The 23001-nt window shown below is 42.2% G+C and overlaps 1 protein-coding gene across 1 annotated transcript in view; it reads left to right on the plus strand.

Annotated features, from left to right (window-relative positions):
* The window catches only part of DPYS (dihydropyrimidinase), a 71373-nt gene extending 52766 nt beyond the window's left edge, over positions 1–18607 (plus strand). The window contains exons 8-9 of the mRNA XM_004580811.4: positions 7688–7895; positions 18494–18607. Coding sequence (XP_004580868.2) covers positions 7688–7895; positions 18494–18607 — 322 coding nt within the window. The remainder of the gene's footprint in view (positions 1–7687; positions 7896–18493) is intronic.
* The last annotated feature ends 4394 nt before the right edge of the window (positions 18608–23001 follow it).

A 23001-nucleotide genomic window follows, 5' to 3' on the forward strand; every position in this document is an offset into this window, starting at 1 on the left:
GGAAAGACTTTAATCATTCTGGATCCTTCCAACATCCTGGCTCTTCCATTAGTAATGAGAGAGAAAGTTTCAAAAGCGCCATTCTCCTGAGCTTATTTGCATATTGTTACATTTGAAAAATGTTGGATAATGAATCTCACATTGACCCGTGTTTGCATTTGTTCTGTGAGAAATGCTGGTTGAAAATAGCCTTTTGGTTCTGTTTTATTGAACTTTAACCTAGAGATACCCTTGGGTTTGTCATTAAGGTAATTAATCTCCAGAGGACAAGGTTTTTATCAACCAAAGCATTTGGCAGCCAACATTAGTAACCAATTGTGCTCATTTAAGTCAAAACTCTATGGGAAGGCCACAGGGAGTTCAGAAACCAAAGGCATAGTCACTTCTCTGGCTTTCAAAGAACAGACCCTAAAGCAGACTTGGCCAGCATTTAAGGAATTCGTTTATGTCCAGGGATAGACTTTCTGGTCACTTTGTTTCTTTTTTATTTATTTATTTTCCTGGTGACTTTCAATTCTGTTTGACGCTCTACAAACTGCTGGGAACGAAAATGCAGTAGCCTACCTCTTGGTTGGGGAAGCATAGGATGTTATGCCTAAGAGTCGTGGCAGATGATCAAGTCTTGCTAGATTATCTCCAAGGGGCAGAAAATTTCTTAGAGAAAACATGAGATGTTGATGTCAGAGACAAAATGGATGTCAAAGGATAAAGCAACAGCACTTGCCACCTTGCATGTCTCAGGGTGGGATCATAGGTGCTGCTCAGGTGCTGAATCCCACTACAAGGCCTCACATCACCTGTCCCAGGGATCCCACAGTGTTCCTGAACCTCACTGCAATGGTGTGTTATTCTTTTGGCTAAAGCTCCCTCTGAGTCACAGCTTGGACATGTATGGTCTTGTTTTCTTCCAAGATGGTCTCCCAGTGTTCAAAGCATGGCCTGCTCACCGGATGACAAGCACCCCAAGAGTCTTTACTAGGAAGGTTATGAGGCTGGCCTTGCCCTTCACATCTGGACCTGGACTGCATCAGAAAGAGGCCTTTTGGGCAATTCTTAAAAATCTATGGGATATTTCTTTAACTTGGCAAAAGGCACAGGGAGAGTTTTGCAAAGGATGAGGTTGTTCCCTCGTGTTCTGCCTGGATAACATTGGCCCCAGAGGGAAATCGAGGGAACATGCTGACTGCTCACCCCTGGCCAGGTATTCTGATAGGAGAATGGGCAGTGGCTTAAAATTTCTACTTCATTCCACAAAGACCAAAAATCAATACTTTTGAGGTTATCATTAAAGATTCTGACTGGTCAAAGAATTTCTGGTGGGTGTGGGATGAAGAAGACCAGCCGAGAGGTTACATAGCCAGGACTGATGCCCAAGCATTACCACCAGCAGTGGACAACTACGATGCTGCCACTGCACACTGGACTACTGCTAGAACCTCAGTCATACCTGGTCCTCAACACAGGCGTTGTTTCCATCCTCACCAGCATCAAGGGAGTCTGTAGCATCTGCTTCCCCAAAGAGTCAAAAACTTGCCATAAAAAAGAGTGGTGCTGGAGTACCATTTCTGAACAACCTGAGCCATCAACCCCACCTGTAGAGAGGGCAGGGAAGACATGTTCTTAACTTCTTGCTTGGCAACAATTCCCAAGAGGAAGTGGGTTCAATAGAATAACAGCTGTCCTTGCAAAAGCATGCAGCTTTGAATTTGTGTGCCTTCCATTAATGGATCTTTTTAGAATGCTTTATAGTTTTACGTTTTAAAGCATCTCTTAGCTGAATATTGAAAATGAACCACAATTCATTAACCTTCTTCTGGTAGGGTTACAAATATGATAATACTTCAAAATGTTCATGGAGAAATAGACTTCAAGAATAATACGTGTGCATTTGCCATGAAACTTTGGAAAACCTGTCATGAAACAATATTCCTCTTACTTTTAAAACCTTTAAAAATTAAAAAAAAAATTAGAGAAGTGGAGTTAGAGAGAAAAGGAGGCATGGGAAGGGAGGCCTTTCATTTTACTGATTTACTCCCCAAATTGCTTGAACGCCCAAGTTAAGATTATCCAAAGTCAGGAACTGGGAAGTTCTTCTGGAGGTCCCACATGGGTATAAGGATGCAAGGACTTGGGCCATCTTCCACTGCTTTCCCAGGCCATAAGCAGGGAGCTGGGTGGGAAGTGGAGCAGCCAGGACATGAAAGGACACCCATATGGGGTGACAGCACTGGAGGGCATCATCTTACTGCTTAACTTACTACACCAGCCCCAAATAGTATTCTTAAAGGTGGAACTAGTTCTTTGCAGAGGCTCAATTCAGAGCTGAACTATGTGAAGCTAGAGCAAACTCTGAGAGGGTGCTGTATTTCCCTGGCATCATCTGGGAAAGGGATTAAAGGACGCTATGTGCATATGCACTGCTTTCCAGAACTTGGATGTTGCTAGCTACTGCCAAGTACCAATGAGCAAGTATTTCATATAAGCTAAGGAGATGCAATGGAGACTGGCGATTGCCATTTATTTACTTTATTTGTTTGCACGTGTATTTGTAAGGTGTACAGCCCACCAGAAGTATTGGTTCTCAGCAGAGCTTCGGGATTGGATGTTTACCTCCCATTTAAGTCAGTGTTCTATTTTCCAAACGTGGTTGTGGCCCAGGGGATGTTAGGGGTGGGAAATAAAACTGACTTCACTCAACAATAGGAAATCATGGAGAGTCATTTTAAAAATATAAAGTACCTACTGTATGAGAAGAATAAACACATCCTTTCTTTGTTTTAATTTCTTAAAGACATATGTATTTACTTGAAGGAAACATCACATAGAGAAAGAGAGAGATTTTCTATCTGCTGGTTAACTCCCAAAAAGACTGCAGAATCCAGTGCTGTGGCTAGCCAAAAGCATGAGATAGGAGTCAGGAGTTTCATCTGAGACACCTATGAGGGTGCAGGAACCCAAATACTTGGCCCATCTAACACTGGTTTCCCAAGAACATTAGTTAACTCAGTATTGGAACAGTCAGGACTTGAACCCTTGCTGATATATGGTGCTGACATTGCAAGTAGCAGTTAACTCTGTGTACCGTAATAGCAGCCACGTTCTCTGTCTTAAAATGTGCACTGATGAGGAAGGAACCTTGTGATGAGATTACAACTGTGCTTGTAGGTACTGCAGAGTTACATAGGAAAAACTCTGTCCCCTGGGCCATTGGATGGGTTTTCAGGGAATAAGATCTGTGAACAGAGTTTTCAGGAAAGGAGGGGACTGGAGGGAGCAGGGCATTCAAGGTAAAGAGAATTGGGAAGTGAGAACACGCCTAAGAATTGGCGAATTACAGTTCTGGCTGGAAGGAGAAACTTGCCTGACGAATAGCACCCTGTCAGACACCTTCCAATGCGAATGCAGAAGCACTTTCCTTTTGCTGCTGGTGATAATGTCTAGAATTTATATTTTGTGTTAATTTGACTTCATTTACATAATGCCATATTCTAAAGAACCTCTTAGATGCTAATTATACGCTTTCTCTTGCTCACCCTAGGCTGAGATTGTCAAGGTAATGACCTGTATTTGGTATGAAGTAGAGAAACCTGATTTGGTCGTTTAGTGTCAACTTCATTTTAAGTTTATCTGTGGTAGAAATAGTATAACAAGAACTCTGAATGTACTTTATTTTCTAGTCTTTTTTCCCTTGATCACAAAAAACTTTATTTCCTTTTGTATGTATATACTACTTATTGATGTAGTGTACCTATTTTGTGTTCATATTGCATCAGTGTTGGGAATTTTTACCTTTATAAGTTATTTAAAAAAACTTTCATAGGAAACAGGGTTATAGTGTAGTAAGTTATGCTGTCTCTGCAATGCCAGTGTTCCATATTAGAGTATCAGTTTGAGTCCTGACTACTCCACTTTCAGCCCAACTGCCTGTCACCCATCTAGAGCACCAGAAAGAAACTTCTGGCTCCTGGCTTCAGCCTTGCTCCATCCCAGCCATTGCAGCTATTTGACGAATGAAGCAGCAGATGGAAGATTCTCTCTTTCTGCCTTTCCCTCTTTCTCGGTCTCTCTTTCATATAAATTAATTAAACTTTTAAAACAAGCAAAAAAATTTTTTTTATTTTTATTCAAGAAGTGGAGGGGAAGACAGAGACAGAAGGAAAAAGACCTTCCATCCATTGGCTCACTCCTTAAATGCCCTCAACAGCCAGGCATGCACTAAGACTGAGGCCAGGAGCCAGAACTTGATCTAGGTCTCCTACATGGTGACAGGACTCAAACACTTGAGCCACCTGCTGCCTCCAAAGGTGTGCCTCGGTTAGCAGGAAGCCAGAACTAGAAACAGAATGGGAACTCAATCCCAGTCACTCGGATAATGGTGCAGGGATTCCAGGTGGTTTCTTAACTGCTATGCCAAATGCCCACCTCCATAAAGAATCCCTAATTGTGGTCTATCATAAGTGTCTAATATTCCATTGAATAGTCATTAGAAAATCATTGATAATGCAGATAATATTGTGATCACCATCTTTGTATATAGAACTTATTTATTCTCTCAGAAACCCACTGGTTTCTTCCTCACATGGCCACAGAGGCTGGAGCTGCATAGGACCAAAACTGGGAGCCAGGAGCTCAACTCATGTCTCTCATGTGGATGTCAGAGACCCAGTTTCTTGAGCCATCACCACTGCCTCCCATGGTCTGCATTAGCCAGAAGCTTGAGTCTAAGGTTGGAGCCAGGACTCAAACTCAGTCACACTGCTGTGGGATAGGAGTGTTCCAAGTGCTAGGCTTGATACTTGCTCGCTATGTGTAAGTCTGGAGACCTGATGCAACTGCTGTGTGTCCTATTTGCTGTAATGGTGACACAAATCTTTATGTACACCAAAACTCATAGAACTGTTTACAGAAGGGTTATTTCATTATAAATAAAAAAATCAAAAGATTTCAGTTGTATCCAGCTAGTCATTTGTCTTGGGATAGTTGTTTAATATTTCTAAATCTTTCTTTACCTGTAAAATGCTATCTACCTGGAAGAAAAAGTTATAAAGATATAAGAAGATGTTTAAGCCTGCCTCCTGACATACTGGAGCAGCCTCTTTTTCTTTTCCATGGTGGACATTTCTCACTGGGAACACATCTTTTTTATTATTGACGTCTGTACTTTTTAAAATAGCTGTTTGGCTATTGGAGATCAGACTGGAATGACTGAGGGCTTCAAGCAGGAAAGTGACACGATCTGATTTTTCTTTTTAAAGGATTATTTGAGCAGCTTTGTGAAGAGTGCAGAGGGGTCAGAGCAGGAACAAAAAGCCAGAAATAGGTCTTTGATTGTCCAGATGAGAGATGACAGTGCTGTAGCACTGGGTGAGAATAGCGGAGAGGGGCGGAGGTGAGCAAGTTTGGAGTGATATCGTCATGACTTGCTGATGGTTTGTGGGGGTGGGTAAGCGAGAGGAGGTAGACGGTGGTGTTCTTTGTAAACATCAGACACTCAATAGAGTACCAAATTGGAGTAGGTGAATTGCAGCAGGTGTTGCAAATCAGAACTTCTGTTTGATGTGCTTGAATTACAAACCAAAGAAACAGGTGGATATGAGAACCTGGAACCAAGGACCAGGCTGGCAGTTCCTTTTCCATTTTTAAGACTGTATCACACAGAAGTCCTTCCAGACTGGGGTTATAGGTGCTTTGAGCTGCTTTTCTTTGGACTAGCGGAGTATATCTGCTTATTCTTTTCCTCATAAAAATTGTCGAACCTTTCACAACAGGCAGACTATGCCCATATTAGTTGTGGGTACTTGATTTTCTTGCCTATCCTAGTTTTTGTATTTAAACAGATGGGGCACTCAGCATTTCTAATGTCCATTCTGGGAAGTTATCAATCATATCATATAAGATTAAACAATATTAATAAGCTACTGAGATAAAGTTATTTTACTGCAGGTATGCATCTGAAGGAAATGAAATCTGTATTGTCAAATGGATATCCTTACTTCTATGTTCACTCTAGCTTTATTTGCAATAATCAAGATCCAGAGTCAATGTAAGTGACTGTCAATGATCAAATGGAGAAAAATGTGATAAATGCATATAGTGGATATTACTGAGCCTTAAAAGAGAGGGAAAGCCTATCATTTGTAACACCATAGGTGACTCTGGATGACATGATGTTAAATTAAATAAACCAGAAACAGAAAAGCAAATACCAAGTGTTCTTACTCTTGTGAAACCTAAAAAGAAAGAAAGAAAGAGAACAAAGAGAGAGAGAAGAAGGAAGGAAAGAAGGAAGGAAGAAAAATCGAACTAATCAAAGTAGATGGTAGAATGATGGTTACGGAGCCTGAGGTAAATGGGGGCATTGGGAAGATGTTAGCCAAAAGATGAAAAATTATAGTTATGTACAAAGAAGCTCCAGGGGCCTGGTGTAATGGCTTAGTACCTAGACCTTCACCTTGCATGTGCTGGAACCCCATATTGGTGCTGGAACCCCATGTGGGTGCCAGTTCATATCCTTGCTGCTCTACTTCCTATCCAGCTCCCTGCTTGTGGCCTGGGAAAACAGTAGAGGACAGCCCAAAGCCTTGGGACCCTGTGCCCACATGGGAGACCTGGAGGAGGCTCCTGGCTTCAATAGGCTCAGCATCAGCCATTGCGGCCACTTGGGGAATGAACCAGCAGATGGAAGATCTTTGTCTCTGTATTTCCTTCTCTCTGTAAATCTGCCTTTCTGATAAAAATAAATAATTTTTTAAAAAAGAATAAACTCTAGAGAGTTGAGAGTTCTACTGTATGACATAAATATTGGAAATTTATAATATATAAAATATTGTATTTTTAAAAAACGCTAGTAAAGTAAATAAAAAGTGTTCCTACTGAAAAAAATGAGAACTGTATGAGGAAATATAATTTCTGATCAGCCATGTGTAGTCATTTCACAATGTGTTTGTCCCTCAGTGTATCATATTGTACACAGTAAGTACATAAAATTGTATCTTTCCAAGTAAAAACTGAAATACAAAACAATGGCTGAGGGGGAATGATGAATATACAAATGACATAGAATATACTAAGATATTACATTCTAACATGTGATTATTTCTTTTGTCCTCAAATGTCCAATTCTGCAGACAATGGGCAATATTCAGAATGGATTTTCTCTTGATAGCCACCAAATTCAACTGAAGAACTATCATATAATGATTGTCTCTGGGTACGCAGGAACAAGAGTGGGTTTGGGGAAATAATCATTGAGGAAATCGCATTGCATCTTCAAAAACTTGAAATCATATAGATCTGGGTACTGGGTCAGTGTGCTTAGCAGACTCATTTGTTGATGTTTCATAATTTAAATGTGAAAATAATGAATTGGTCTTCAATGTACAAATAAAAATTAATTTAAAAATCCAAGTGTGAAAGATGATGCCCTTTTCCCACCCACTCCATCCTCATTAATCACCTTCAAAAGTGGTGCTTTGGATTTTTCTCTCAAAAATTAGAATTACTTGGTAATGAAATGTTAATGCCTCGTCCTATTCTTAGAGTCACTTGGAACAGTGATGAAGCTATGGTCTAATAGACTTGCTATATTTTCTCCTAAGTCATTCCTCTTGTATTATTTTATATTCATCAAGGGAGCAGATGATGATCTGGAGACCTTTATTTTTTACTTTTTTGTCTTTACAAACAGAACGATTTCAGCAAAAACACATCATCAGGCTGTCAACTTCAACATCTTTGAGGGCATGGTGTGCCATGGGGTGCCCCTTGTAACTATTTCAAGAGGCAAAGTGGTGTATGAAGCTGGGGTGTTCAACGTCAGGGCAGGTGATGGGAAGTTTATTCCTCGCAAACCATTTACAGAATATATTTACAAACGAATCAAGCAGCGAGACCAGGTGAGTCACGCCACAGTGGGCTCATGCCCCCAGGGCTGGATTGTCACCCACTCCTGGATGTCTGGTGGTTGATGGTGTTTGTTAGTGGCACAGTTACACCACACTCAGTTGAATATGTTCTTGAGTATCAAAATTGTGTGAAAAGTTAGACATGTGCCAATTGTCAAAGAAATCCACTGGGGGTGGGTGTATTTCTATTTGTAGAAGGGTATGTCTACTCAGGGTTTGCTATTGGGCCAAGTCAAGTTTTTCCAGGCAAGTTGAGAGTCTTTTGGCATTTGTGTCATCAAAGTTCTCTGTGCGTTGGGCACTCCGACAGATAAAGGTGCACTGATTTTATTAAGGGAAGACCTATGACAGGAAATGAGGGCAAAAGCCAGGAAAGGCTGGGAGCGTCCACAGATTGCAATTCAAATGCGACCCAGGAAAGAAAGGGGGAGAGAAAACAGGGCAGGAACAGTGTGGCACACCCACACCAGCTGAGTCTTTCAGCAAGGCTTTCAGGAGTCCTTGAGCCAAATGTTGGTTTTCCCACCTGCTGGCAGCACACATTTATGGGCCATGAACAACCATGGCAGGTGTGTCCTCAATGCAAACTCTGGTGGAGCTCAGGACTCAGCCTCTCCCCCCTGAGGAACTGATCCTTCTTAGTTGAAGTTCTACCAAGGCACATCTTTATGACCATCAGACAGGGTCAGATAAATCCAAGTATACATCTGATTTTCTCTTTCCTTCTCCTAGCTGGTGGCCAGGAACAAGTATCCCTATAATTGTTAGGCTCTCTCCTCATCCAGAAAATGAAAACTTTTCCTCCCTAACAAATCGTGATGTTCCAATAAGAGTTTCTGAAAATATAATGCAAGCAGGGGGAGATCAGTAAGCATCAGTTCTGCCTCCTTCCTATCTCCCTTCAAAGGCTGCCAAGTCCTTTTAATAACTGCAAGTTAAAGGATATAACTGCTTTCAATATATCTTAGGCTTTCATACTTGCTTTTTATATAGTTTTTTAAAAATTTTTTATTTATTCATTTTAAAGATAGAGTTACAGAGTAGAGACCTTTCATCCATTGATTCACCCCCTAAATGCTGCAACAGCCATGGCTGGGCCAGGAGGAAAACACGTGCCTGGAGCACCCATAGAGGTCTCACATGTAGATACCCAGACCCAGACTTAAACCATCTTCTGCTGCCTCCCCAGGTATATTAGTAGGAAGCTGAATTGGAAGTTGAACAGCTTGGACTCGAACTGCTGCCTGATACTGCAAACAGTGGCTTAACATGTACCAGCTATATATACAGTGCTTTAGTAGTTTAAAAACCCATTATACTAAATAAGAAAATATTGGGAAATTTAAGATTTGTAAGATTTGTATTTCTTGATTTTGGATTCCTTGAATCTCACATAGCTAGAAGAGAGTAGGGCTAGATGGCAGGGCATAGGGTCAACACAATTTCTGGTTTTCTCCCCATCAGGCTTCATTCATGTGTCTTCCAAGTCTAGCCATGTAGACTTTGCAACCCTAGGATTCTTTGTAAAGCTTCTCCCTCTTCGTTCCATTTTTCAAACATATATTTCCTTTTTCAGAGCTCTTTAACTTTGTTTTTATTTCATTTATTTTAGATCTTGTAGTTTTTTTGATTTCTCCTTTAATGTCTTATGATCCAACATTACATCAGGCAGATCATTCACCCGGACCAGGTGGGATTTATCTTTGGCATGCAGGGATGGTTTAACACTTGTGGATCAATAAATGTGATTCACCACATCAATAAATTGAAAAATAAAAACCATATGATCATCTCCATAGATGCAAAGAAGGCATTTGACAAAATCCAACACCACTTCATGCTAAAAACCTTAAGCAAGATAGGCATAGAATTAACATTCTGTAACACTCAACAAAGCAATGTACAAAAAGCCCAATGCCAGCATCATACAAAATGGGGAAAGATTGGAGGCTTTTCCATTAAGATCTAGAACTAGACAAGGATGTCCATTTTCATCACTGCTATTCAATATAATATTGGAAGTCCTTGCTAGGGCAAATAGGCAAGAAAAACAAATTAAAGGAATTAAAATTGGAACTGAGGAATTGATATCTCTTGGTATCATGAGATCTCTGCAGCGACACGAGAAGAAAGCCATCATGACATCCAAAGCATCATGAAAATGCATTATTTTTTTAAGTGAAAAAAATCAAAATGAGAATACTGAGCTGTGGCTTGGGAATTATGTAGAGATGTTTGTGTCTTTGTAGGCAAAGGTAATTTACCGAACAAAATGGGTAAAATAAAAACACAATGAGTGGAATCAAGATACCACATTCAAAAAAGGGAGTTGTCAGGAACCCTGGATTTTTAAATCACATGAAGTGGTAAGAACTCTTGCTTTGCTTGTCATTTGAAATACTTAGATTCCCCTGTGTTTGCAGATAAGAGCTTGAGGGAATAGCAGTTGTCAATAACAATATCCCTGCTCATCTGTTGTCTTCCGAGAAAATGAGTACCTTATCATCCTGGATTTCCAAAGTATAGATGACAGAGTCACACTGGCTGCTCCAGAATTTGGCTAGCCCCTGCTGCAGTGTAGTTTGATCAGGACAGTACCTTATGCTTTCTGTGATGGTATTTGAAGCAGAGCAGTCATTTGGTAAGTTAATAAACTCCCAACAGGAGACCAAAGATTTCTGACATGCATAGAAAAACTTTCAAATAAAAAAAAATTTACCCAGAAGATCACCCTCTGTACCATTCCAAATAATTGGGTTACCTGTGAACCTCATTCTTGTCCATGGTTTTATCACTTAATAAAATCACACTTATTGGATGCCGTGAGGAATTTCAAAGGAAAGAAAATGTATTTTTATTCCACTAGTCATCTTTGGGGAATTTTGAATTAATATATTTAAAACTTTAGACAGCTGATCCTTAAGGAAAAGGTTTTAAATTAGATGATGAGACATCACATTTCATTTGGTAGATGTAATATAATAAAAATATTTTCAATTTTACATAAAAAGTCTCTTAAGGAAGAGTGTTAAGGGAAGAAATAAAAGGAGAGGGGCTGACACTACGCACTGTAGGCTAAGCCTCTGCCTGTGGTTCTGGCATCCCATATAAGCACCAGTTCTAGTCCTGGTTGCTCCATTTCCAATCCAGCCCCAAGCTTATGAACTGGGAAAGCAGCAGAGGATGGCTCAAATCCCTGGGCCCCTGATCCTACAAGGAAGACCCTGAGGAGGCTCCTTGCTCCTGGCTTTAGATTAGCTCAGCTCCAGACACTGCAGCTATTTGGGGAGGGAACCAGTGGATTAAAGTTCCTTCTCTTGTGTGTCTCTCCTCTCAGTGAATCTGCCTTTCAAATAAAGAAAGAAATTTTTAAAAATCAGGTTAAAAAAAGGAAGAAAGGGGAAAAAATAAGAATAACTTAAATGTTCCAGAGAATGCTGAAAGAACAAAATTCCATACCATTAGTTCCTTCCTAGAAACACTTAGCTCTTTGGCGCTGGAACTGTGTAGTGGGTTAAGCTGCCGCCTGCCTGTGACACAGCCTCCTAGATGGGCATCATTTCGAGTCCCACATGCCCTAGTTCCATTCCAGCTCTCTGCTAATGCATCTGGCAAAGCAGTAGGAAATAGCCCAAGTCCTTTGGCTCCTGCATGCTTGTAGGAGACGGGGAAGAACCTCTGGGTTCCTACTGCATCCAGGCCTAGAGCAAGCCATTTCAGCCATTTGAGGAGCAAACCAGCAGATATAAGATTCTCTCTCTCTCCAATGCTGCCTTTCAAATAAATAAATCAAACAGATTACATTTCTAAAATAAAAAATATGGAAAGCTTTTAAATTGTTCTGTAAATCTTTTGTTATTTTTCAGTAATAAGCCAGCCTAATTTTTCTGGAAAATATGGGTTATGTTACGCTTTATGCAGAAGCAGAAATAGCGTCATGGAGTAACATCTGCTTTTTATCTTTGACATGATCAGCATAATTTGCCTTGCAGAGAAGATAAAACTGAGTGACCAGCTAATCTTGTCCTTGAAATGGGTATTTTTCCATTTCTCAAATAAGTTTGTCCCTGCCTTTCTAAGGGGGTAGCTCAGAGAAAGTAATTCAAAACGCGGCGTCCACTGTCATAGAACCCCAAGTTCCTCAGGGTGCTTGCTCGTAATAATGAAAGGTAATGCACACTTGTATGCCTGAGCTGATACCTTTCCGCTCACCGGGGCAGTTCTGCACATCTCTGCTCAGGTTCATTGATATCTCCTTCACAGCTCGTGATCTGACCCAGAGCACCTATGTATACCAATGAAGGTTTTAATAGTGGTGAGAAAAAGAGAGGGCACATCTGACTGGTCACACAGCTGCTGAAAACATTCTCAATACTCCCTTTCCTTGCTTTGTTGAATCATTAGGCATCCACTCAACAGCTATTTATTGATCACCAATTATATACTAAGAGTAGTTTAGTTTCCGCAATGACCCTCAGAGGTAATTAGTGATATTTCAATTTTATAGGTGAAGAAACTCAAACTCGGGTGTGTCTGCATGAGAGCTAATCCTTTAACCTCTGCCATAACAGCATCCCATCCATAAGACTTCATCTTTACTGTTGCCCACAGCCCCCAGCTACCAGCCTTGGCATCTCACTACGCCCTGTTTCCCTTCTGCATAAGGATTCACATGTCCTTGGTTGCAGTGTCCTAGAAAAATAAATCACAGGAAGACTATTTTGAAGACTAAATGGAGATGGTCAGTGAATGGGAGGGTATTCTCAAAGAACACACGTTTCTATTGTTATCAGTCACTTCTCTTAAATCTAGAGATAACTTGCATTCTGGTGACTCACAGCCCCCTGACTAGCTTAGGTTTGCACGTGCTCTGATACCTTACAGGTTCACCAGACTGTGTCCACCAGGAGTCACTGTTCATTTGGACTCGTTGTGTCTTGTCAATGTTGGTCATTTCTAATATGCTCTGATGTCTGTATTGATATTTTAGCATCATAGCCTTCATGGGCAGCACTGGAGTCTGAGGCTTCGTTTCTGTGTGTCTTGCTGGTCTCAGAAATCTTAGCAGTCCAGTACTGCATTCTCTGAAGGCAATGCAGGTCAGTTTTCCATCAACATACACTGTTTCTTTCCCTGATCATCAAACCAAAACAGGGTTTCTGTGATTATGTAAGAGTGATGGTGATTACAATGAAATTGATTAATCATATTACATGTGACATGATTCTCATTTTGCCTTTCTATTAACTCGTCACAGTGTCAATCATGAAGTACTGTGAACTCAAATTGAACTCTCATCTCCTAAAGTAAATCACCAGTGACTTGTTAGGTGAGGTACTATCTATTTTTTAAAGATTTATTTTTGTTTGAAAGGCAACGTTACAGAGAGAAGGAGAGACACAGAGAAACATCTCCCAAACTCTGGTTCACTCCCAGACAGCTGCAATGACTGGAGCTGAGCCAAATTGAAGCTAGGAGCCAGGAGCCTTCTGCAGGTATGCCATGTGGGTGCAGAGGCTCAAGGCTTTGAACTCCCTCCGCACTCCCCACCCCCTGCTTTTCCAGGCCATAAGCAGGGAGCTGTGTCAGAACTGCAGCAGCCGGGACATGAACTGAAGCCCATATGAGACACTGATGCCACATGAGGAGGATTAGCTTGATGTGCCACCACACTGGCCTCTATCTGTATTTTCTATACCACCTAGAGCAGTCTCTCACCTAATTTTACCCTCATGCCATTTTGTTTGATTGTGATACTATCGACATGGAAAGAATTGCTGTTGTAGTGTGATCACCAAATGCTGCCCAGCATGTAATGGGGGGAAAATGCTCCCCAACCCCATTGGCCTTCTCTACTGAAGGAATGTTCTTAGGACTCTAGACTCTTGGAATGTCTCTAAAAATTTTTCAAATGAGTCTGGTTTGTTGCCTTGAGACTATTCAATTGTCCAGTACCATAAAAAAGCTCCCAAACATTAGTAGTCAGGAAATCATTACTAAGCTACTATTTGTTGAGCATTAGGCATGCTTCTAGGTGCTGGGGACACAGGGATCAATAACACAGCAGCCACTGATCTCACAGAGCTGACATTATGCAGCCAATACTGTAGCACAATGTTTTGGGCAACAGTGGGTCATCCATACCACATGATCTCATGGGGTTATATTTCCTTATGATGTTGTACACATCTTAGGTGGTGCAAGTGCACTGTAACATATTTGCCTAATGATGAGCTCTCCTAAAAATGCATTTCCCAGAATGTAACCTTACTTTTGACGAGATTGGGTGCATTCAGGGTGGTATGGCCATAGACTGTAACCTTTCTTTTAAGTGACACACAACTATACTTGTTTCTAATATTTTATTTATTTGTTTGAAAGTTAGAGTTAAAAATGGAAAAGGATAGACAAACAAATACATAGAGGGAATCATCCATCTACTGGTTCACTCCCCAAATATAACAATGGTCAGCTCTGCGACCAACTTGAAGACAGGCCCTTTTGCTTCTCCCATCTCAGTATTCTAAGCCCAAACACATGAGCCATTTTCTAATGCTTTTCCCAGGCCACCAGCAAGAAGCTGTATCAGACATGGAAACTGGAACTTGAAACAGCACCCATATGGGTTGCTAGCATCACAAGCAGTATCTTTATGTGCTGTGCCACAGAAGCAATCCCTGTAGTTGTATTTGAAAAACATTAATACCTCTCTGTGTTGTAATCATTTAGCCACATGGGCAAAAAAAATCAAGATATTGAGAAGATAATTTGAGCCCACCAATCAAGAAAAAGGGCTTAAGAGAGAGCTCTTGACCCACCATTCAGAAGTAGAGAGGAGAGGCCAGCAAAAAAACCTGAGAAGGCTGCCCAGTGAGGCAGGGAACCAATAAGTAAAACATGGGCTCCTAGATGCAAGGAAAGGAAATCTGCTTACTTTGATCCAGAAAGAGAAAGTTCCCATCCACTGGTTCATGCGCCAAATACTGCTAACTACTGGAATTACACCAGACAGAAGCTGGGGAGCAAGAGCTAAAAATGTGTTTTGCATGTGAGTAGCAGGCCTCTACAACTTGAACCATAATCTGCTGTCTCCCAGCAAAAAGTTGGTTCAGAAAACAATGCCAAAGAATCAGCGTGTAACTCAGGGGGTTGAATATTACCCATGGTGATGAATCCCATATGAGTGCCAGGTTTGAGTCCTAGCTACTCCACTTCCAACCCAAGTCCCAGATAGTGCTCTTGAGAACCCAAGAAGAAGATAACCCAAGTGCTTGGACCCCTGCAACCCATGTGGGACACCTAGCTGGAATTCCTGGCTCCCAATTTGGGGTTAACCTAGACCTGACTCTCCTGGCTTTTTTAGGTGGGAGAATTGGGGTGGTCTATGTTATCACTGTGCCCATCTGAAATACCAAGGAAAATATCCAAACCCAATATTTTTGACATGAGCATCAGTGAATCCTTCACATGTTAAGTATTAGTCCTTCCATATGTTGGGGTCTCTGGTAGCCTGCATGCTCAGGGTCACAAGGTACATTTGGCATACCTACTGGAAGGAAAGCACATGGCTAATTTTCCTAAAAGAATTATGGGTTCTGTTTACTTAGAAAGCAAATGTGCAGCTGAACTTCTGAATAACAGTAGTTATGGTCAGAGGTTCTCCAGACTGAGTGCTGTTGCTTTTCCACTTTGTCACACAGATCCTCTATTGAGCTTCTAAAATACACATAGACCACAATGCCAAACACAAGAGACAGTGCAAAGAGGGAAATAGGAGTCCAGCTGTTCCAGAACTTATGTAACCTTTAAGGATAAGAAAGCATTACAAGGTTTTAGGTTCTGGGAGATTGAGGCTAGATCTTGAATTGTCTTTGAGTCCTGTCAAATGCAAAGAACAGCAAAAGGCCTCTGAGAGCAGGTGTCTTGTCTCTGGCATGGTCCTTGGACTAATGTCCTGGGCCATTCAGAAAGGAAATCAGACCTTGCTCATGCATAACCTCAAATGCAGATAACCAGTGAGAATGCGCAGATTTGAGTCAGTTGTCAGGACCCGGACATGTGGTGGTCAGTGGGCTTGGAGCAAACCTCCAGGCCACTTGGTGGCATTGCTGGGCAGGGACTGAGCAGGCAGAGAGCAGCTGATAGACACCAAGGGACCTAAGAGCTACAGCAAGCAGGCAGTCAGCTGAGAGAAAGTGCATCCTGGAGAATAGATCCATGTTGAAGCCAAAGAGAGATGAGGGAAACTGAGTTAGCCAGGCTTGGACAGCCACAAAAATAAGGAAAGAAAGCTTGGATGGGAAACAGCCCAAATCTCTCCACCCCCCATATTTATTAGGTATTTGTTTTTGGAAACAGAGCAGCACAGTGATTCTCTGCGTACCAGGGATGATAGTCATAGTAGTTGTGGTGAACAAGACTGTAACTATGATGGCCTAAGTCAAAGACATTTAGACAAAAAGCAGAGTGGCATGCCCAGCATGTGTGAAGACAGGACCGTGGAAGAATGACAAGAGGGAGAATTTTGATTTGCCTGGTTTGAGTCATGTGCTCTCTCAAGTGTGCAGGTGGATCATTGGCAGGGACTTTCTGAGCAACTGACCAGCTTGTCCCTGTGGCCCTGTGCTAGAGAGCCCTACTGGAATCAGTGGTGCAGCAGCAGTTCCCAAGAAAGAATCCAGGACTGACCAAAACCAAAACAAAACAAAACAAAAAGGAGGGCAGGGGTTTGACACCTGGAAAACACGAGTAAGGAAGGATTGGCAGGGCAGTTGCAGGAGGGGAGCACACGGCACAGGGCAGGTGACACAACCAGCTGCTCACTTAAGGCACATTTCCCAGGAGTTCCTGGCCGTGGGAAAGGCTGGGGACTGGACTGAAATATGCCATGCGTTTTGATGAGTGTGAATGCCAAGAAGGATGGGGATACAGAAAGGATCCTTTAAATGATGGGTAAGAGGAGGACGAAGGAGATAAATTTAGGCTCTTTGGGACAGTCTTGGATTTTGTGCCCCCTTCGCCCTGTTGCAAGTGTCCTACAGGTTCCACAACCCTGGGTTGTGGAATGAAATCAGTTTCCTGAATGGGAGAGTGAGGTTAGGGAGTAGAGCTTGGAAGCAGCTGAAGGAGGCAGGTGTGTGAGCTGGTTGGTGGTGACCACAGTGTCCAAGGTTTGGGTGGCACATGTGGAACGCTGGGTCCTAATTTCTTGATGTCCATGTTGCCAGAAGAGCACAGGGTGGAGGATGAGCTTGATAGAGGTCCAGCACAGTGTCCCAGCATGATGTCTCAGTAGGCACTGAAGGGTGCATAGGCCTGGCCTGGCCAAGGGAGTGCAGAAGTCTTCCCATTTCCTAGGACCTCAGTGGGTGCCATGGTATACTGCAACTTCTGCTGTCTGGATGCTCTGCTTCATTCTTTGTTGTATGCTCTGTGCTGGCAAACCTACCAGGGTTGTGTGTAATCAATGTGCACCTGCTGAATGAGGGATGGAGAGGCCTTGTCTCTGAAAATTCGCAAATACTAAGAGATGAGGGGTTACTCTTCCTGTTTCATGGGTGAGGAAATAGGCTCAGAGGCACTAATTAACTTGTCAGTTCCCTGTAACTACTAAATGCCAAAAGGGGAATTCAAGCTTAGATCTGTCTTATTCTGAAGCCCACATTGTTGATCATGGTAGCATAGTAGTTTTGGTTGTCAAAATTAGACCCGTAGTAATTTATTAGGTGTCTCTGTGTGTATGCATATGAGTACATTTATTAGAATCTTGTTAAATGCTGTGCTTTTCTGCAAATAGTCTACTCATCTGCTGTCCTCTCTACATGCAGTTTTCATCACAAGGCTTGAGAGCAGGTGTTGTGATTGTCCCTAAGGTGCAGAACAGGCACCTAAAACATGGGATGGAAACATTTGCCCAAAGGTTCTGAACCCAGAGCACATGTTCCTAACCACTACCGTTTGTTGCCTCTGGACTTGTCAGTGTGGATGTGTGCATGTTTAGAAACAACATGACTGGACCACTTCCTGTGGATTCCTTTGCTTACTGCATCAGAAGTTCAGAACACTACTCAAGCATGGAGGTACCTGAAACCAAATCTAGTTAAGGGTTCTGCTGGGTAATTGGGCACTAGAGAGGTGCAATTCTGCAAAGCTCCCTGTTCTATGCAGAGGTGATCCAGAAAGTGAAAGACATGGTACACACATGCAGTGTGCACGTGCGTGTGCACACACACACACACACATTACTATAATCTGAAGTAAAATATCGTGAGAGTCTTCGAGGTACAATGCAGACATTTGGGAACACAGACAACTGGATTGAAGCTAGATGACAAAGGAGAACGCTGACAAGAATGTTAAAATATGGCAGAGACCCCTGTGGAATTGTCCCTTGGCCCTTGTCTATTGCAGAGGAACCTGGCCCAGATGCCAAGTGTTCCCCAGAATTTCAGTCAAATAGCAAAGGAATAGCTATCTATGATACATTCAAAATCTTCTTTTGCTTCTGCACTTCATAAAAGGAGCTGTACTTAGAACTGAATGAAAAAATTCATTAAATCACAGCAAATAAATCCAGTGTTGTGTTTCAGACTTGCATACCTATGCCAGTGCAGCGTGCACCCTACAGAGGAGAAGTCATTACACTGAAATCCAGAGGAACAGAAGAATCCATGCCTGGAACCAGGAAAGAGACCCATGCCTGAGTTGGATGCTGTGGGTAAGAGAGGGTAGACACAGGAAGTACTCCTTGCAATTAGCTTCACTCCCTCTTCCTTCCCTCTCCCCCCCCCCTTTTCCTCTCTCTCTCTCTCTCTCTGAAGTCTTTGAAGATTTCAAGGTTAAAGGATTCAAAGTGATGTAAGAATCAAGGACAGTTGAGCCAAGGGGAGACTGATAAAAGACCTGTTGATGCAGAACATTGAGATGAGCCTTGAAGGACATCTTGGGCTAACCACAGATTCAGTCTCTCTAGATATTAGCACACATTGAACAGAGTCCTCCACCAAGAGGCAGTAGGGCAAAGAGTGGTGTACAGGGAGTACAATGTTGTGCTCAAAATTCATAAACTGAAACTCTGTTTGGAAAAAAAAGAATTTTCAGAATACAAGTCCAACCATATTGTAAGAATGAATGAAAAAAGAATCAGATGTTTCTTTGGTGTACAAGCTTGGAGTACAAGTTTTCAAGAAAATTATTGTTTTTTAAAGATTTACTTATTTATTTGAAAGAGTTATATAGATTGGAGGGAGAGACAGAGAAGGGAAAAGAGAACTTCCATCCCCTGGTTCATTCCTCAAATGGCTGCAGTGACCAGTTGGAACTGGGCTGATCTGAAACAAGGAACAGAGAGTTTATTATGGGTCCACTAAATGGGTGAAGGGATTTGAGCACTTCGACTTCCTCAGTTGCTTTCCTGGGAATATTAGCAGAGAGCTGGATCCAGGAATGGAGAAGCTGGGATTCGAACTGGCATCCATACAGCATGTAGGTGCTACAGGGGTGGCTTTACCTACTCTGCCATAGAGCCATCCCCAAGAAGTTATTTGATGATGCTTGATATACTTTATTTCATATTTAAAAATAATAATATAGCTATGGGGATTTTTACAAAAAATACTTGAATGCCTCATCAGTTTTCTGTCAGTCTTTTGACATTCAAGTCTCTCTCTTTTTTGAAGATTTATTTATTAAGTAAATAAATAGATAAATAAATAAAGTCAGAATTGTGGGCCCAGAGTTGTAGCCTAGCGGCTAAAGTCCTCTCCTTGCATGCCCCGATGGGATCCCATATGGGCACTGGTTCTAATCCCAGCAGCCCCACTTCCCATCCAGCTCCCTGCTTGTGGCCTGGGAAAGCAGTTGAGGACGGCCCAAACCCTTGAGACTCTGCATCTGTGTGGGAGACCTGGAAGAAGCTCCTGGCTCCTGGCTTTGCATCAGCTCAGCATCAGCCATGGCTGCCGCTTGGAGAGTGAATCAACTGATGGAAGATCTTGCTCTCTGTCTCTCCTCCTCTCTGTATATCTGACTTTTCAATAAAAATAAATAATTGTTTTCTTAAAAAAAGTCAATGTTGCAGTGAGGGAAAGGCAGAAAGGGAGAGAGCACTTTCATCTACTGGTTCATTCCCAAGATGATCAGACTGTCCAGGACTGGGCCAGGTCAAAGCCAAAAGCCAAATCTTTAATTTGGGTCTCCCACATGAGTCACAGGGGCCTAAACATTCGAGTGATCTCCAATGTTTTTTCCAAGCTATTAGCAGGAGGCTGGATCAGAAGTGGAAAAGCTGAGTCAGGAATGAGCACCTATATGGGATGCCAGCATTGCAGGCCGCAGCTGTACGTGCTAAGCCACAATATCAGGCCCTGACATGCGAGTCTGTTCAAATTTTGTTTTGGTTGATTTTCTTTTTTTTTTTTTTTTTTTTAAGATTTATTTATTTCTATTACAAAGTCAGATATACAGAGAGGAGGAGAGACAGAGAGAAAGACCTTCCATCCGATGATTCACTCCCCAAGTGAGCCGCAACGGCCGGTGCTGCGCCGATCCGAAGCCGGGAACCAGTAACCTCTTCCAGGTCTCCCACAAGGGTACAGGATCCCAAAGCTTTGGACCGTCCTTGACTGCTTTCCCAGGTCATTGAGCAGAGAGCTGGATGGGAAGTGGAGCTGCCAGGATTAGAACCAGCGCCCATATGAGATCCCTGCACGTTCAAGGCGAGGACTTTAGCCACTAGGCCACGCAGCCGTGCCCGGTTGATTTTCTTACTTTCCTTTTATTTAAAAGAAACAAAGACACAGACAGTATGTTTTATTTGCTGGTTAAATGCCTGTCAAAACCATATTTAGACAAAGATGGAGCCAAGCACACTCAGTCTGAATCTTCCACAATTGTTGCAAGGAATGATTGCTTGAACTCTCATCTACTGCCTCCAACAGCGCACATTATCAGGAAAGTGGAATCGGAAGTGGAGCTGGGCCTCAAATCCAGGCACTCCAAGATGGCATGCTGGCATCTCAAGCATTGTCTTAGCCACGGTGCTTGATGTGCGCCCCAGCTCTTCCTTTGTGGAAGTAACTTTCTCCTTTTTTGTGTGTTTTCTTCTCTTGGGTTGTTTTCTGATTCAGCTCTGCCAGATCCCTCATGGACAATGGCTTTTGAATCCATAACATCTCTTCCCCAGACTCAGTGATGTCTACGTGTTTGACCAGTTTTGCATTTTTAGCTGACTCTTCATTATTTTAAAATTTGTGAAATTGTCAGCTGCTTCAACGTTCAGCACCTGCAACAGACATCACCTCTGGGCACGGGTGAGCCTTGGTTAATTAGGGCAGGTTTTTGTTTTTTTGTTTTTTTTTTTTTTTTGCCTGTGGACCAGCTTTCTGTATCGGCACACTTGCAGAGTTGGCAGCCTGTGCTTCCCCATTAAATGTGAACTCAGGGCTAAAGGGCTTTGGACATTGGCCACTGAAGTCATGTGTCCTCCTCTTCTTCAGCATGAATTGTTGCCAGTTTTGAGCAATGCCATCACACCCAAAGTTTCAGAATTTTTGTCATTTCTAGACTGCAGGGATTATGCTTCCCATCCAGGAAGATTTTTGTTAAATATTCAAGGGAGGATGAACCAGAGGAAAAAAAAATGCTATTGAATACCACAAATTAGCGACATCTGTAAGGAGCAGGATTGGTGTTTTCTTTGATAACAGCGTTTCTCGGAGGTTGGGTTTGAATTCTGCTCGTCTTTGTGGGGGAGAATGCTACACTGAGCTCCTTTCATTCTCTTCAAAGGTGAAATCAGAGGGAAGGATGCTGCTGTTCCCTTCACAGTCGAACAACGTGCACCTGCGGAGAAGCAGGCCTCATTTCAAATCCCCCAAGATCCTTTATGAAAAAAATTTTTTTTTCAGAAGTGATTGCTGTCTTTCTCACTGTGCCTTTGTTGCTATGGCAGATTGAAGATATAAACGAATGTTCTTGAGATGGAAAGCCTGTAAAATTCATTGATGATCCTTCACAATGCTGCCTCTGCTTGCACTAGATTTCTTACTTTGAATTTTTCAAAATCACTTTCTTGTTGAAAGTTTTGTGAAGTGGTTCCATGTGTTAAAAAAACAGCCCTGTGATTGCACGTTAGACTGTAATTAAAAATGAGATCTTTATTTTATACCCTGTTGTCTTGGTTGCTGCATCTCCTTGTGCATGGGAATAGGGGAGGCTGATCTGGGTTTTCAGAGACTGATTTCTTACGAGGTACGTGCCAACTCCTGGGAATGAGGTCCCCAGGCTAACACCATGGAATCAGACCGAATGTTCAACATTAGAAAAAGTGCAAGGTTAGTGCAGGACTCACTGGGATTAAGGGGAAGGAGTGTGACAGAAAACTGTTGTATTAATGCCTACCTTCTCTCTGCCTCTGGCCTGTGCTGTGATTCCTATCAGGAGAGAAGCCGAGCTTGTGGTCCTTCTCACGGACAGCCAGGCCACGAGGGGTTTTTAAATCACTGAGGGAGACTGGGCAATTACAAACTTGCAGGCGCATCTGTCCCTCACTTATTCACTTGGTGGTGCATGTGTGTATTTGCCCGTTTGAAAAGGGCCAGTGGAAATCCAGTTAACCTCCTGGCATTTGTCTTGAATCCACGGAAGAAAGGCTGGTAAGCTGCCCTAGGAGAAGAACTTCTTGCTTAAGCAAAGTGTAGCTCTTTTTTCCTCATTATGTTAAGGCCTTAAAATATTATTTTTTCTTTCTGTTTTGGTTGGTCATGGTAGTTCCATGATAAGACTATGAATTGTCTGAAAGGAAAGAGCCAAATTGCTTTCTTATCTAGAAACCAGGCCTTGTTCATCATTTAGGATGATGCTTATGTGTTACTTTCTCAGTGGCTTCTGATATCCCACAGGACATGGTGCAGTTGCTGTGCATGCTTCTTGACAGCAGAACCCTGCACACACCCCACATTTCAGCACTGCATGTCATGTGATGTTCTGTATCCATGAACTTCATGTCTGCAGGTTCTGTATTCAATCAACCTTGGGTCAAGGGTATTGGAAAAAAAATTGTATATGAGCTAAACCTGTATAGGCTTTCCCCCACCCC

The sequence above is a fragment of the Ochotona princeps genome, chromosome 9, assembly GCF_030435755.1.
Source record: "Ochotona princeps isolate mOchPri1 chromosome 9, mOchPri1.hap1, whole genome shotgun sequence".
Classification (NCBI taxonomy): Eukaryota; Metazoa; Chordata; class Mammalia; order Lagomorpha; family Ochotonidae; genus Ochotona; species Ochotona princeps.